Raw genomic sequence first — 14,714 nt, forward strand, 5'->3', positions numbered from 1 at the left:
TGACCTAAATTTAAGCATGTATGTACATATCTCCCAGTGGAACTAATACGTTGACCTCGTAAAATAATATAATTAGATATACTGCACTTGAAATAAGATCATTGAGATAAGTATTTTTCAGTGCAAAAACCTTATTCCTTTGGCAGATCATTGTACCTATCTGCTTAAGGACAAATACACTTATTTCAATTTAATGTTATATACTCTTATTTCCCTTTCCTCTGTGGCAGGAACATACTTAATGAGATCTCTGTCCCCGCTTTGTGTTTTCCAGTTCTGCTTTATGGGGATCACACTTAGTAACTTTAAGGAGCACACAGGTCTCTGAGTGTCCAGCAGTCAGACGACTACAGGAGGCGCTGAGGACACTCCTCATGTGAGAGAAAATCTGCTCACACAGATATGTAGAGCTGAATACTGTTAATAAAGCTGTGTCATTTTCTTGAGTCAAACCTGCCAGACAGTTAAATGTAAGCTCCATGATCATGAACAGCTGTAGATTCCAGCTGCTGTTGTAGATCCACAAACTTTTTCCCCTACAGAGTCGAGCTCTTCATTAAAACTCTTGATAAATGTTGTGCTTATTGTACATATCCTTTAAATTTCTTCACCCTTAAATATTGAATTGTCTTTAAAAAAGTAATAAGATAATAACTTTAAAGAATATTAGACACATAAACTAACAAAGATAAGATGATGCTCTTCAGTACTTTTGACAGGAGCATCTTTAAGTATTTTTACTGAAATCATAAACTTTTGTCTAAAATAGAGCAAAAAGGAAATTCTAAGCTGTCTGAATGCCTAAATTGAAAATGTCCAGTGCAACAGTTCTAGTAAAACAATAAATATATTTAAGTGATAAAGTAAAGCCACAATTATTTTTGTCAGTTTTATTTCAATCATCAAGTTGTACGTGAACAGATAAACATTTAAGGAAGAAACACTGAGAGAAACGATTGAAGAGCAAAAACAGAGCAGTAGCAGGAAAAGACCAGCAAACTGCCAGTGAATGAGCTCAGGACTGGGAACACTGGTCTCTGGTCAGCGTCTGTGTGACTGCAGGCTGGGAGCCCTTGGAGGCCTCACAGGTCACAGAGCCCACCTTCCTCCACTGGTCTGCAGGGAGCCTCAGGGTGCTGCTCCAGCTGTAGAGGCCGTCCTTCTGCAGCACCACTCGGCTCTTGTTTTCTTCCCAGGTGAAGCTGCTGCTGCCGTCCAGCGTCCAGGACAGACTCCAGTCTGAGGGGAAGCCCTTGTTGGCCAGACACATGAGGGTGGCCTTCCCCTGCTGCAGCTCCTCACTGGAGGGGGGCAGCACTGTCAGGGTGGGACGGGCATCACCTAGGAGACACCAATCAGGTCAGAGGACAGGAACTAGAATCTAACAACAGTCATTTCAACTCTTGTCCTGTTAGAGTTGATTTTCTCCCTAAAGAAGTTTCTGACAGATGTCTTTCTGCTCTAACAGCCACTCAGCTCACGCTCTGTTTCACTTCCCTTTCTAAATTGTTCATGCATATCAGCTCAGAAAGACTGAGAATGCAGTTTGAACTAAAATATATCAGTACTGAAATGTAGAAGCAATATATTATGTTTTTACCTGATATTCAAAATAACATCGGCTGTCATTTTCTTTAAAAATTGAATAAATGTTTCTATACAGTTCTATTTATCATATAGTAACATTTTAAATACATTTAAACTGTTCAGAAGCTCTGATCAATATCACAAGTTTTCTCATGTCTTTCATCAATACTTTGAGATTATGTTTCAAATAACTCAGTAACAAAATGTACGTTCTTGGACAGCTGATCCTTATTGTCATGACAATTACTCTTCAAATTGTTGACATTTTACTTCCAGTATTGCTTTACACTTTAACCCTTGTTTTATGGTCTTATTTAAAAGACAGTATAGGAAAATAATAAAAATAAAGATATAATTTCTACTTTCAACAGGACACAGAACTATAACTAAAAAACATCCAAACATTCACAGAGGCTGATTCCACGACCCAAAGTCCTCCACAGACATACAAACTGATTGAGCTGCTGTACAGAAACCTTTGACTGCAGAAAGACACAGTTTTCATACATTTTCAGACTAAACTCAACCTTCAGCCTCAGATTATCCACCAAAATGATCACAATTTAGTTTCATCCTTTATCAAAGCGAAATACTCTAAACAGACAATTATTACTGAATACAAGCTTTTACTGTGACTTACTTCCAACATCCAGTCTGGTTCCTCCACCAAAAGTCCACCACAGTGATACAAACTCATTGAGCCGCCGTACAAAAACCTCTGACTGTAGAGAGACACGGCTCACTGACTTTAGACTAAACTAAACCAACAATTTAGATAAAACACCTATAAAATCTGTTTATGTTTCACCCAGATTTCAGATTTTCATTCACAAAAACACTTCTTTATTTTGCTAAATATTCTGTTTTTTGAAACAGAAAATATACATAATTTTTCCAGGTTTTATTTGGAAAAGAATATTGACAAAACAAGAATGCTGTCTGTAAAAGAATAGCCTTAAATTTGACTTACTTCCAACCTCCAGTCTGGTTCCTCCACCAAACGTGTACCACAGTGATACAAACTCATTGAGCCGCCGTACAAAAACCTCTGACTGTAGAGAGACACGGCTCACTCGCTTTTATGAAAACAAACTTCATTAATCTGCTGCCTGTGTGACATTAAGTTGTTTTAAATCTAGATGTAAACTAGTCAGAATTTGAATTATTATGAATCATTATTATTATTATTATTATTATTATTGATACTGTCATTAGGGTGACTGTGGCTTGATGGGTTGAGTAGTTGTCTGGAAATCAGAAGGTTGTGGGTTTGATTCCAGCTTCCCCTTGCCACATGTTGATGTTCCCCTGGGCAAGGCACTTAACCCCAAATTGCTTACCGAGCTGTGTCTCGCTGTATGGGGAGTGTTGGCCTAGTGGTTAGAGCAGTGTGCTTGCACTGAGAGAAGGATGCAAGTACCCGGTTCGATCCCCAGCGCCTGCATTCTGGGTCCCTGAGCAAGACCCTTAACCCCAGGTTGCTCCCTGGGCGCCGCACATGGCAGCCCACTGCTCCCCAAGGGTGATGGGTTAAAAGCAGAGAACAAATTTCATTGTAATGTATGTTTCAATGACAGTAAAGATGATATTACTGCTATTACTATTTACAGCACATAGAATTATAAATAACATTATCTCCTCAAACAAAGTTATAAATAAGCAGTTATTAGTCTAAGAAAAGAGTTTAGATTAATAATCTAATAAATCCCTCTGGTAATCTACTAGTCAGTGCAATGCAGCCTCACAGGGGCACAGTGTCCGGTGTCCTATTCAGGGTTTTGTCACAAGCCTGGATAAATGCAGAGAGTTGCATCAGGAAGGACATCCAGTGTAAAACGTTTGCCAAATTTACCATGTAAGACAATAACATGATCTCCATACCGGATTGATTGAGAACAGGGTGAACAACGACCACTGTTGATGCTGGTGGAAATTGGCCTACTGTTGGTCAGCAAGGATGAAGAGAAAGAAGAGGAGGAGAAGAAGAATAACAACAGACTATGACTGAGAGTAGAGACTTTAAATGGAGTTTTCCAACATGGTGATATAATTAGGGATGATCAGAAAGTAGGTGGAGAGTCATTCATTGGTGTGGCTGCAGGTTTTTGGCATGCTGAGGTGAGTGAACCTTCATCAGGGTACACAGAGCGTCTGCATGCATGATTAACTAATTTATACTGGTGCTACGGTGGAATTGCGCTGGTGTCCAAGCTTTTGCAGTTTTATATACAGTATGTGCAATTTACAAGAAATGTCAGAGCTGAGTTTTACGGGGTATAATTGCTCATTCTTTCTTGGTAGCTTGGTTTAGCTAGTCGTCAAATTGCTTTTCTTTAAAATCAAGGGTGTAGAAAGACATTGCTGTTAAGAGGTCAGTGTTGATCAGTGGCTGTCCAGGCCTTTCAGAGCCACTGACACACCAGCAGCACAATGATGATGTCACTGACTCTACTGCTGACCACCCTGGGGCTCCTGGTTCACGGTGAGACTCTCTGCTCAAAACCTGGTTTTGTTGGTATTTTACCATGACCGAGAAACTCCAACACATCAGCACTGACCTTCACTTACATTTACTTCATGGTTAATCATCTGTGTTCTTCTCTTCCAGGTTCATCAGGAGACATAATCATGACTCAGACTCCAGCATCTCTGTCTGTTGTTCCAGGACAGACTGTCTCCATCAAATGTAAAGCCAGTCAACATGTTGGTACTCAGGTAGACTGGTACCTTCAGAGACCTGGAGAAGCTATTAAACTCCTGATCTATCATACATCAAATCGTCAGTCTGGAGTTTCTGATCGTTTCAGTGGAAGTCAGTCTGGATCTGACTACATCTGTTTTGAAAAGTAATATGAAGAATGTTTTCTATAAATTGTTAATGGAATTTTGCACAGAAAAAGAATATTCTGACTGAAAGAGCAACTGTGACTTAAAGATCCCAGCTCCTACAGGAATCACTACAGAACATTTCCATAGAGAGGCACTTTGCATCAGCAGCACCATGCTCCAGTGCTCTGGGAGAGTTTATAGTCCTGAGAGTTGAACACTGGAGGACTGACAGCTGTCCTTCATGACAACAGAAGACACAGAAATCCTCCTCATCAAAAACATGACTTTGATCTGCGTCCTCATCTGGACTCTCCTCTGCTGCTGCTTCACAGGTAAAGTCCAGAGGATCAAACTCCTCTCCTCTATCAACATCTGTCCCTCTGAAATGAAGCCCACAAAACCATCAAGCTGCTTTATGTTTTTGTCTCTGTGTCCTCAGAGTCCAGAGGTCAGGTCACAGTGACTCAGCCTGCAGCAGTGACAGCTGATCTGGGAGGATCTGCCAAGATCACCTGTAGGACCAGTCAGAATGTTTATGTTTACTACAGCAACCACTGTTTAGTCTGGTATCAACAGAAAGATGGACAAACTCCTAAGCTGCTCATTTCATATGCCAGCATTCCAGCATCAGGGACTCCAAGTCGTTTTACAGGCAGTGGATCAAACTCTGACTTCACTCTGACCATCAGTGGAGTTCAGGCTGAAGATGCTGCAGTTTACTACTGTGTGGGTCATTTCTACATCAGCAGCACACATTCATTCACACAGTGAAAATCACTCGTACAAAAACCTCCCCCATTCAGACTGAACAGAAACTGAACTGTGTGTCACAGATGGAGGTTTCAGTTGACTGTTAAAGTTAGTCACACACACACACACACACACACACACACATATATACACACACACTGGACTTCACACTGCAAGCTGAAAATTGGGAAAGGACTTTAACTTTCTGTCTCCAATGACTTTCTTGAACATTAGTACCTGTTCTGTTGATTTTGTGATGCATTTGCTATGTCATCAAACTCTAATTATATGGATATGCATCAATTTCCTGTGTTTAACTTTAAATATATTTTGGTGTTTCCAGATGAATCATAAAAGAATTTTGTTTAGATCACAAATATGCACTGATAAATAATTTACCACGAGGTGAGTCATTAGGTTACCTTATTGTAATACCTAACAAATATTTTAAAAACAACAATTAACAGCTTTTGTATCGGTAAAAAAAAAAAAGAACACATTTTCTAAATGGTAAAAACTTATATAGAGAAGTAAAACTAGATTCAAAACATGCGGTACAATTTTTTTTAATTCACTTTGTTTGGTAAAAACAAAGGATCACGTGTAAACGTCCTTTAATCTTCAAATGTCTTAAAATGGATCAATTACTTAATAGACAGAAAAATATTTCACAAAACTAAGATGATGTTCTCTATTACTTTTGACACGAGCATTTTAGTGATAATTACTGAAATCCTGTAATCTATGTTCTAAAATGCTTCTGTGAAATGATATATTGAATATTCAAAGGCATTTAAATAATCTGTATTGAAAATATCCAGTTCAATGGTTTTGGTACAGAATTATCTGCGTAATTATCTGCGTAATGAAGTCAAACAATATTTTTGTGTAAGTTTTATTTCAGTCAACAAGCTTTACAAGGACATATGGACACATATAGAAGAAAACTGAGAGAAACGATTGAAGAGCAAAAACAGAGCAGTAGCAGAAAAAGACCAGCAAACTGCCAGTGAATGAGCTCAGGACTGGGAACACTGGTCTCTGGTCAGCGTCTGTGTGACTGCAGGCTGGGAGCCCTTGGAGGCCTCACAGGTCACAGAGCCCACCTTCCTCCACTGGTCTGCAGGGAGCCTCAGGGTGCTGCTCCAGCTGTAGAGGCCGTCCTTCTGCAGCACCACTCGGCTCTTGTTTTCTTCCCAGGTGAAGCTGCTGCTGCCGTCCAGCGTCCAGGACAGACTCCAGTCTGAGGGGAAGCCCTTGTTGGCCAGACACATGAGGGTGGCCTTCCCCTGCTGCAGCTCCTCACTGGAGGGGGGGCAGCACTGTCAGGGTGGGACGGGTATCACCTAGGAGACACCAATCAGGTTAGAGGACAGGAACTAGAATCTAACAACAGTCATTTCAACTCTTGTCCTGTTAGAGTTAATTTTCTCCATAAAGAAGTTTCTGACAGATGTCTTTCTGCTCTAACAGCCACTCTGCTCAGAGTCTGTTTCACTTCCCTTTCAAAATTGTTCATGCATATCAGCTCAGGAAGACTGAGAATACAGTTTGAACTAAAATATATCAGTACTGAAATGTAGAAGCAATATATTACGTTTTTACTTGATATTCAAAATAATATTGATTGTCATTGTCTTTAAACAGGGAATAAATCTTTATATACAGTGCTATTTATCATTTGGTAAAATTTCAAATACATTTAAACTGTTTAGAAGCTCTGATCAATATCAAACATTTTCTCATCTCTTTCACTTATACTTTGAGATTATGCTTCAAATAACTCTGTAACAAAATGTACGTTCTTGGACGACTGATCGTTAATGTCATGTCAATTACTCCTCAAATTGTTAACATTTTACTTCCAGTGTTGCTTTACACTTTAATCCCTGTTTTATGCTCTTATTTAAAACATAGTATAAGAAAATAATAAAAATAAAGATATAATTTCTACTTTCAACAGGACACAGAACTATAACTAAAAAACATCTAAACATTCACCAAGGCTGATTCCACGACCCAAAGTCCTCCACAGACATATAAACTGATTGAGCTGCTGTACAGAAACCTTTGACTGCAGAAAGACACAGTTTTCATACATTTTCAGACTAAACTCAACCTTCAACCTAAGATTATCCACTAAAATTATCACAATTTAGTCTCATCCTTTATCAAAGTGAGATACTCTAAAGAGACAATTATTACTGAATACAAGCTTTTACTGTGACTTACTTCCAACATCCAGTCTGGTTCCTCCACCAAAAGTCAACCACAGTGATACAAACTCATTGAGCCGCCGTACAAAAACCTCTGACTGTAGAGAGACACGGCTCTCTGACTTCAGACTAAACTAAACCTACAATTTATATAAAATCTGTCTATGTTTCACCCTGAAGCAGCTCCTATGTACAAATTCAGATTTCAGATTTTCATTCACAAAAAGACTTCTTTATTTTGCTAAATATTCTGTTTGTTTGAAACAGAAAATATACATAATTGTTCCAGGTTTTATTTGAAAAATAATATTGACAAAACAAGAATGCTGTTTGTAAAAGAATAGCTATAAATTTGACTTACTTCCAACATCCAGTCTGGTTCCTCCACCAAACGTGTACCACAGTGATACAAACTCATTGAGCTGCCGTACAAAAACCTCTGACTGTAGAGATACGGCTCATTCGCTTTTATGAAAACAAACTTCATTAATCTGCTGCCTGTGTGATATTAAGTTATTTTAAATCTAGACGTAAACTAGTCAGAATTTGAATTATTATGAATTATTATTATTATTATTATTATTATTATTATTATTATTATTATTATTATTATTATTATTATTATTATTGATACTGTCATTAGTTGAGTGTGGCTTGATGGGTTCAGTAGTTGTCTGGCAATCAGAAGGTTGTGGGTTTGATTCCAGCTTCCACTTGCCACATGTCAATGTTCCCCTGGGCAAGGCACTTAACCCCAAATTGCTTACCGAGCTGTGTCTCGGTGAATGGGGAGTGTTGGCCTAGTGGTTAGAGAAGCGTGCTTGCACTGAGAGAACGATGCAAGTACCCGGTTCGATCCCCAGCGCCTGCATTCTGGGTCCCTGAGCAAGACCCTTAACCCCAGGTTGCTCCCTGGGCGCCGCACATGGCAGCCCACTGCTCCCCAAGGGTGATGGGTTAAAAGCAGAGAGCAAATTTCATTGTAATGTATGTTTCAATGACAGTAAAGATGATATTACTGCTATTACTATTTACAGCACATAGAATTATAAATAACATTATCTCCTCAAACAAAGTTATAAATAAGCAGTTATTAGTCTAAGGAAAAGACTTTAGATTAATAACTTAATAAATCACTCTGGTAAACTACTATCCAATGCAATGCAGCCTCACAGGGGCAGATTGTCCTGTGTCCTATTCAGGGTTTGGTTAGAAGCCTGGATAAATGCAGAGAATTGCGTCAGGAAGGACATCCGGTGTAAAACTTTTACCAAATTTACCACGTAAGACAATAACATGATCTCCATATTGGATTGATTGAGAACAGGGTGAACAATGACCGCTAATGATGCTGGTGGATATTGGTCTACTGTTGGTCAGCAAGGAAGAAGAGAAAGAAGAGGAGGAGAAGAAGAATAACAACAGACTACGACTGAGAGTAGAGACTTTAAATGGAGTTCTCCTACATGGTGATATAATTAGGGATGATCAGAAAGTAGGTGGAGAGTCATTCATTGGTGTGGCTGCAGGCTTTTGGCATGCTGAGGTGAGTGAACCTTCATCAGGGTACACAGAGCGTCTGCATGCATGATTAACTAATTTATACTTGTGCTACGGTGGAATTGCGCTGGTGTCCAAGCTTTTGCAGTTTCATATACAGTATGTGCAGTTTACATGATATCTCAGAGCTGATTTTTACGGGGTATAATTGCTCATTCTTTCTTGGTAGCTTGGTTTAGCTAGTCGTCAAATTGCTTTTCTTTAAAATCAAAGGTGTAGAAAGACATTGCTGGGGCTAAGCCAGCGAATCTTTATATGCCACTAAAATAGAGGTATTACATACATATGATTTTGATTTGACTTCGTACGTTTCATCCTCATAATTCATAAATATTATGTAAATGTTGGTACAACAAAATTGTCTCTTTTAAATGCCTTTAAAAATATTGGAGGTTTCCAAAGAATTTTATAATAAGTAAAGTCAAATCTATAATTGCAAAACTGCAGTGAAGTTTGGATCAAGTTTATTCTGATTAGGACAAAATTATCTTTAAAGGTACCATCCAAGCTATTGTACCGACAGAGAGCCTTTCACAGTGATTCATACTTACTGAAACACCATTGAAACAAATTTGGGTGCTATATGCTCTTGAAATTATATCAGTTATCTGCAAAGTAAAAGTATAGAAAAAAAAGTAACATTATCACAAAAACTAAATATTGAAACAATTTGAAATATAAATTACGGCCGCAGCGCTTTGCTGCTCGGGCCTAAAAATGGAAAGATGTTAAAAGTGAAGATTGGGCTTGATAAATCGTTAAAAACAGTTTTGAAAAGTAATGTGAAGAATATTTTCTATACATCATTGATGGGATTTTGCACAGAAACAGAATATTCTGACTGAAAGAGAAACTGCAACTTAAAGATCCCAGTTCCTACAGGAATCACTACAGAACATTTCCATAGAGAGGCACTTTGCATCAGCAGCACCATGCTCCAGTGCTCTGGGAGAGTTTATAGTCCTGAGAGTTGAACACTGGAGGACTGACAGCTGTCCTTCATCACAACAGAAGACACAGAAATCCTCCTCATCAAAAACATGACTTTGATCTGCGTCCTCATCTGGACTCTCCTCTGCTGCTGCTTCACAGGTAAAGTCCAGAGGATCAAACTCCTCTCCTCTATCAACATCTGTCCCTCTGAAATGAAGCCCACAAAACCATCAAGCTGCTTTATGTTTTTGTCTCTGTGTCCTCAGAGTCCAGAGGTCAGGTCACAGTGACTCAGCCTGCAGCAGTGACAGCTGATCTGGGAGGATCTGCCAGGATCACCTGTCAGACTTCACAGAATATTTATAGCAGCTATTTAGCCTGGTATCAACAGAAAGATGGACAAACTCCTAAGCAGCTGATGTACACCACCAGCACTCGAGCATCAGGGACTCCAAGTCGTTTTACAGGCAGTGGATCAAACTCTGACTTCACTCTGACCATCAGTGGAGTTCAGGCTGAAGATGCTGCAGTTTACTACTGTGTGGGTCATTTCTACATCAGCAGCACATATTCATTCACACAGTGAAAATCAGTCGTACAAAAACCTCCCCTATTCAGACTGAACAGAAACTGAACCATGTGTCACAGATGGAGGTTTCAGTTGACTGTTACAGTTAGTTACACACATGCACAACCTTGTTTCAAGTAGATAGTGAGGACTGTGCCTAGTCTTCCATAGACTTCAGTTCATCTTCTAATCTTACAATGGCCTAACCCAGACCCTAGCCCTAATGTTAACCTTTATGGGGTTTTATCTTACCCTGACCTAAACCTCATTAAGACCATAGTGCTAACCCTAATCCCTAGCCAGCAAAAGCTCCCCACTCTACATCAAATTCCTCACTTTACCAGTAAAATAATAAAAAAAAATGTATTTGCTCAGCTGCAAGTACAACAGCACTCACACACACACACACTGGATTTCACACTGCAAGCTGAAAATCAGGAAAAGACTTTAACTTTCTGTCTCCAATGACTTACTTGAAGATCAGTATCTGTTCTGTTGATTTTGTGATGCATTTTCTGTGTTATCAAACTCTGATTATATGAATACGCATCAATTTCCTTTTTCGTACTTTAGATATATTTTGGTGTTTCCAGACACATAATAAAAGAAGAGAATGGCAAAGTTTGAGTTGGGAACACTTTAGAAAGACAAAATGTCAATATACAATACAATGAACACAGTTTGTGTTTTTGTAAATGCTGCTTGCCATGTTGCCACTGCAGCCAGATGATGTTACTTTAAAGAAAGCTTAATCTAAGCAACATCAAATCAAATATGTACTATTTACAAATATTTTGACGACTCAATATAATTTTTTTTTATTTTTTTGAAAAGTATCGATTTAACTTATGATATCCTCTGCAAATATTTGATCCAAAAAAATGTTTTTTAGTGTTTTTTAATTGAATTGAATATTATTCCTAAACTGTTGTCGTCTTCAATACATAGAAAGATTTTAATGTTTAAATCACAAATATGCACTGACAAATAATTTACCACGAGATGAGGCCTTTGGTTACCTTATTGCAATACCTAACAAATATTTTAAAAACAACAATTAACAGCTTTTGTACCTGTAACAAAATAGATTTGTTTTGTTTGATAAATGGTAAAAACTGAGAAGTATAACTAGATCGAAAACATGTGGCACAAATTTGTTAATTCACATTGTTTGGTAAAAACAAAGGATCACATGAAAATACCCTTTAATCTTCAAATGTTAATCTTGTTTGGATCAAGAAAATAACGTCATAGACACAGAATAAAACTTGACAGAACTAGGAGGATGTTCTTTATTACTTTTTACAAGAGCATATTTCATGATAATTACTGAAATCCTGCTATCTCTGTCCTAAAAGGCTTCAGTGAAATGATGAGAATATTCAAAGCTATTTAAATAATCTGTATTGAAAATTTCCAGTGCAACAGTCCTGGTCAATAAACTTTTTTTGTTAGTTTTATTTCAGTCAACAAGCTTTACAAGGACATATGGACACATATGGAAGAAAATCTGAGAGAAACTATTAAAGGTTAAAAACGGAGCAGTCGCAGAAAAAAAATTAGCAAACTCCCAGTGAATGAGCTCAGGACTGGGAACACTGGTCTCTGGTCAGCGTCTGTGTGACTGCAGGCTGGGAGCCCTTGGAGGCCTCACAGGTCACAGAGCCCACCTTCCTCCACTGGTCTGCAGGGAGCCTCAGGGTGCTGCTCCAGCTGTAGAGGCCGTCCTTCTGCAGCACCCCGGGGCTCCTGCTCTGCTCCCAGCTGCTGCTGCTGCTGCTGCTGTTGTCCACCTTCCAGGACAGACTCCAGTCTGAGGGGAAGCCCTTGTTGGCCAGACACATGAGGGTGGCCTTCCCCTGCTGCAGCTCCTCACTGGAGGGGGGCAGCACTGTCAGGGTGAGACGGGCATCACCTAGGAGACACCAATCAGGTTAGAGGACAGGAACCAAGATGACATCAATCAAACGACACCAGGACAGCTTCACCGTGACAATGTTTGTCAGGGTGAAATTACCCAAGCCTCCAATCAGGTAAGGCTAGAGGAATCCCACAGGAAGTATAATCTATGTCATGAACATAAATCTTAAGGAGCCAGACAGGACCCTCATGTTTTAATTTTTACATGCTGAAACTCAATAGTTTTTTGTTTAGTTTTTTACATGGTGGTCTATAGACCAATCTTCTACCCTCATTCTTAGAACATTATAAAGCAGTATAAAACCAATACATCAGAATTTGCATTCTTTCTTGAAAAGTTTGCATTATTATGTTGTTTTTCAGTTACTCTGTAACTATTATTAGACAAGGACTGATTTAGCTCATAAGCAGCAGAACCCCCCACCCTCACCCTACCTCATCCTATCCTAACACCACCTGAAACCTGGCAACAATAAGCTGGGCGTGCAGAATGGGGCGATAGAGAAAAATTACTCTTGAATATGAAGCAGGCTGCAAACTCTTTGACATTTAAAGCCAACTGTAATGATTATGGATGGACCCAAGGAATACCCGAAAACGAGTGAGTAAAACTTAAACAGTTTATTAAAGATGGTGGCGACGCGGACCCCCCTTGGTTTGTGCGGCAGCACACAGCCTCTGGCGGTTCCTGGGGCATGAGGACGACTGATTCAGCAGCGTCTGGTTTACAGGAAGCAGCAGAGTCCGTGAAGGGGTTTTCCAATTCTTTATCCAGGTCCAGTCCGGGTCTTGGGCAGGGGGGAGATCCGTTTTATCCAGCAGAGGTATCCAAGGGAGAATCCAAAGAACGGGTCCAGGTCCAGATCCAATCCAAATCCAATCCAGAAGCACAACAGACAAAAAGGGGCAAGCAATCTCCGAAACTCACAGGCTGGCAGGGTCCGAAACACAGGAGGGCAGTCCAAATCTCTGAGGCTGACGAACAGGACTCAGGCAGGCAGACAAATCCAAAAGGGCTCAGGCTGGCTCAAAAAACAAGGGCAAAACAGGTCGACAGGCAGACAGGCAGACAGATTCTCAGGAAGATGGCTGGAAGTTCTCACCGTAAGGCTCGAGACGTTCTGGCACTGGAGACTGCACTGCGCAGAGCTTATAAGCAGGTAGAGGCGGAGACATCGCAGGTGCGCTGATTGCAATTAGCAGCTCCAGTGCCAGAAACGTTACAGAGCCCCCCCCCCCCCTCATGGGCGGATTCCAGACGCCCTAGGCTGGTCCGGGTGGCCTCTGTGGAAATCCCTAATGAGGGATTTGTCCAGAAAGTGGCGGGACGGGACCCACTGCCGTTCTTCAGGCCCATAACCCTCCCAGTCAATGAGGTACTGGGTGCCTCGACCCCACTTCCGGGACTTCAGAATCCTTTTAACGGTGTAGGCCCGGGAACCGTCGATCAGACGGGTGGGAGGTGGGGGTGTGACGGTGGGAACCAAACTGGAGGTCTTAACAGGCTTGACACGGGACACATGAAAGACTGGGTGAACCTTCATGGCAGAAGGCAGACGGAGGCGTACCGCCACCGGGTTAACCACCTTGGCGATAGTGAAGGGCCTGATGAACCGTGGTGCCAACTTCTTACTATCGGTCTTCAAGGGAAGGTCCCTGGTGGACAGCCAGACCCTGTCTCCAACCTGGTAAGGAGGAGCAGGAATACGCCGGCGATTAGCTGCGCGGGCCTGGTTTTGGGAAGCCTTGTTTATGGCTCTCTTGGCCCTCCTCCAGGCACGCTGGCATCTCAAGGCCGAGAGGCGGGCAGACGGAACTCTGGACTCTACCTCCTCAGTGGTGAAGACAGGGGGCTGGAACCCATAGACCACGTAGAACGGAGAGAGCCCAGTAGAACTGGAAGGCGTCGCATTAATAGCGTGCTCTACCCAGGGTAAATTCTGGGCCCACTTGGAGGGATCGGACTGGCAGAAGAGGCGGATCTTGGTCTCAACCTCCTAATTCATCCTCTCGGACTGGCCATCGGTTTGGGGGTGGAAACCGGAGGACAGGTTGACGGAGATGCCGAGCATGGCGCAAAACTCCTGCCAATAACGGGCCACAAACTGGGGACCCCGATCTGACACAATGTCAGAAGGCAGACCGTGCAACCTGAACACTTCCTTAGCCAGGATGAACCCCATCTCCTTGGCTGAAGGGAGCTTGAGTAAGGGGACCAGGTGAACCATTTTAGAGAATCGGTCCACAATAGTGAGGATAACCGTAAACCCATCTGAGGAGGGAAGGCCAGTGATGAAGTCCATAGAAAGGCTGGACCAAGGGCGAGAAGGGACAGGCAGAGGGTGGAGCAG

General features: G+C 41.1%; 2 gene segments (V, D, J or C); both read right to left on the reverse strand.

The window, feature by feature from the left end:
- Positions 1–934: 934 nt before the first annotated feature.
- Positions 935–2,589, reverse strand: LOC118565305. The segment is given in 2 exon segments: positions 935–1,341; positions 2,558–2,589. A coding segment is annotated over 1 exon segment (255 nt).
- Positions 2,590–11,987: 9,398 nt separating this feature from the next.
- Positions 11,988–13,539, reverse strand: LOC118565478. The segment is given in 2 exon segments: positions 11,988–12,358; positions 13,482–13,539. Coding segments are annotated over 2 exon segments (390 nt in total).
- Positions 13,540–14,714: the final 1,175 nt, after the last annotated feature.

The sequence above is a fragment of the Fundulus heteroclitus genome, chromosome 13 (assembly GCF_011125445.2).
Source record: "Fundulus heteroclitus isolate FHET01 chromosome 13, MU-UCD_Fhet_4.1, whole genome shotgun sequence".
Classification (NCBI taxonomy): domain Eukaryota; kingdom Metazoa; phylum Chordata; class Actinopteri; order Cyprinodontiformes; family Fundulidae; genus Fundulus; species Fundulus heteroclitus.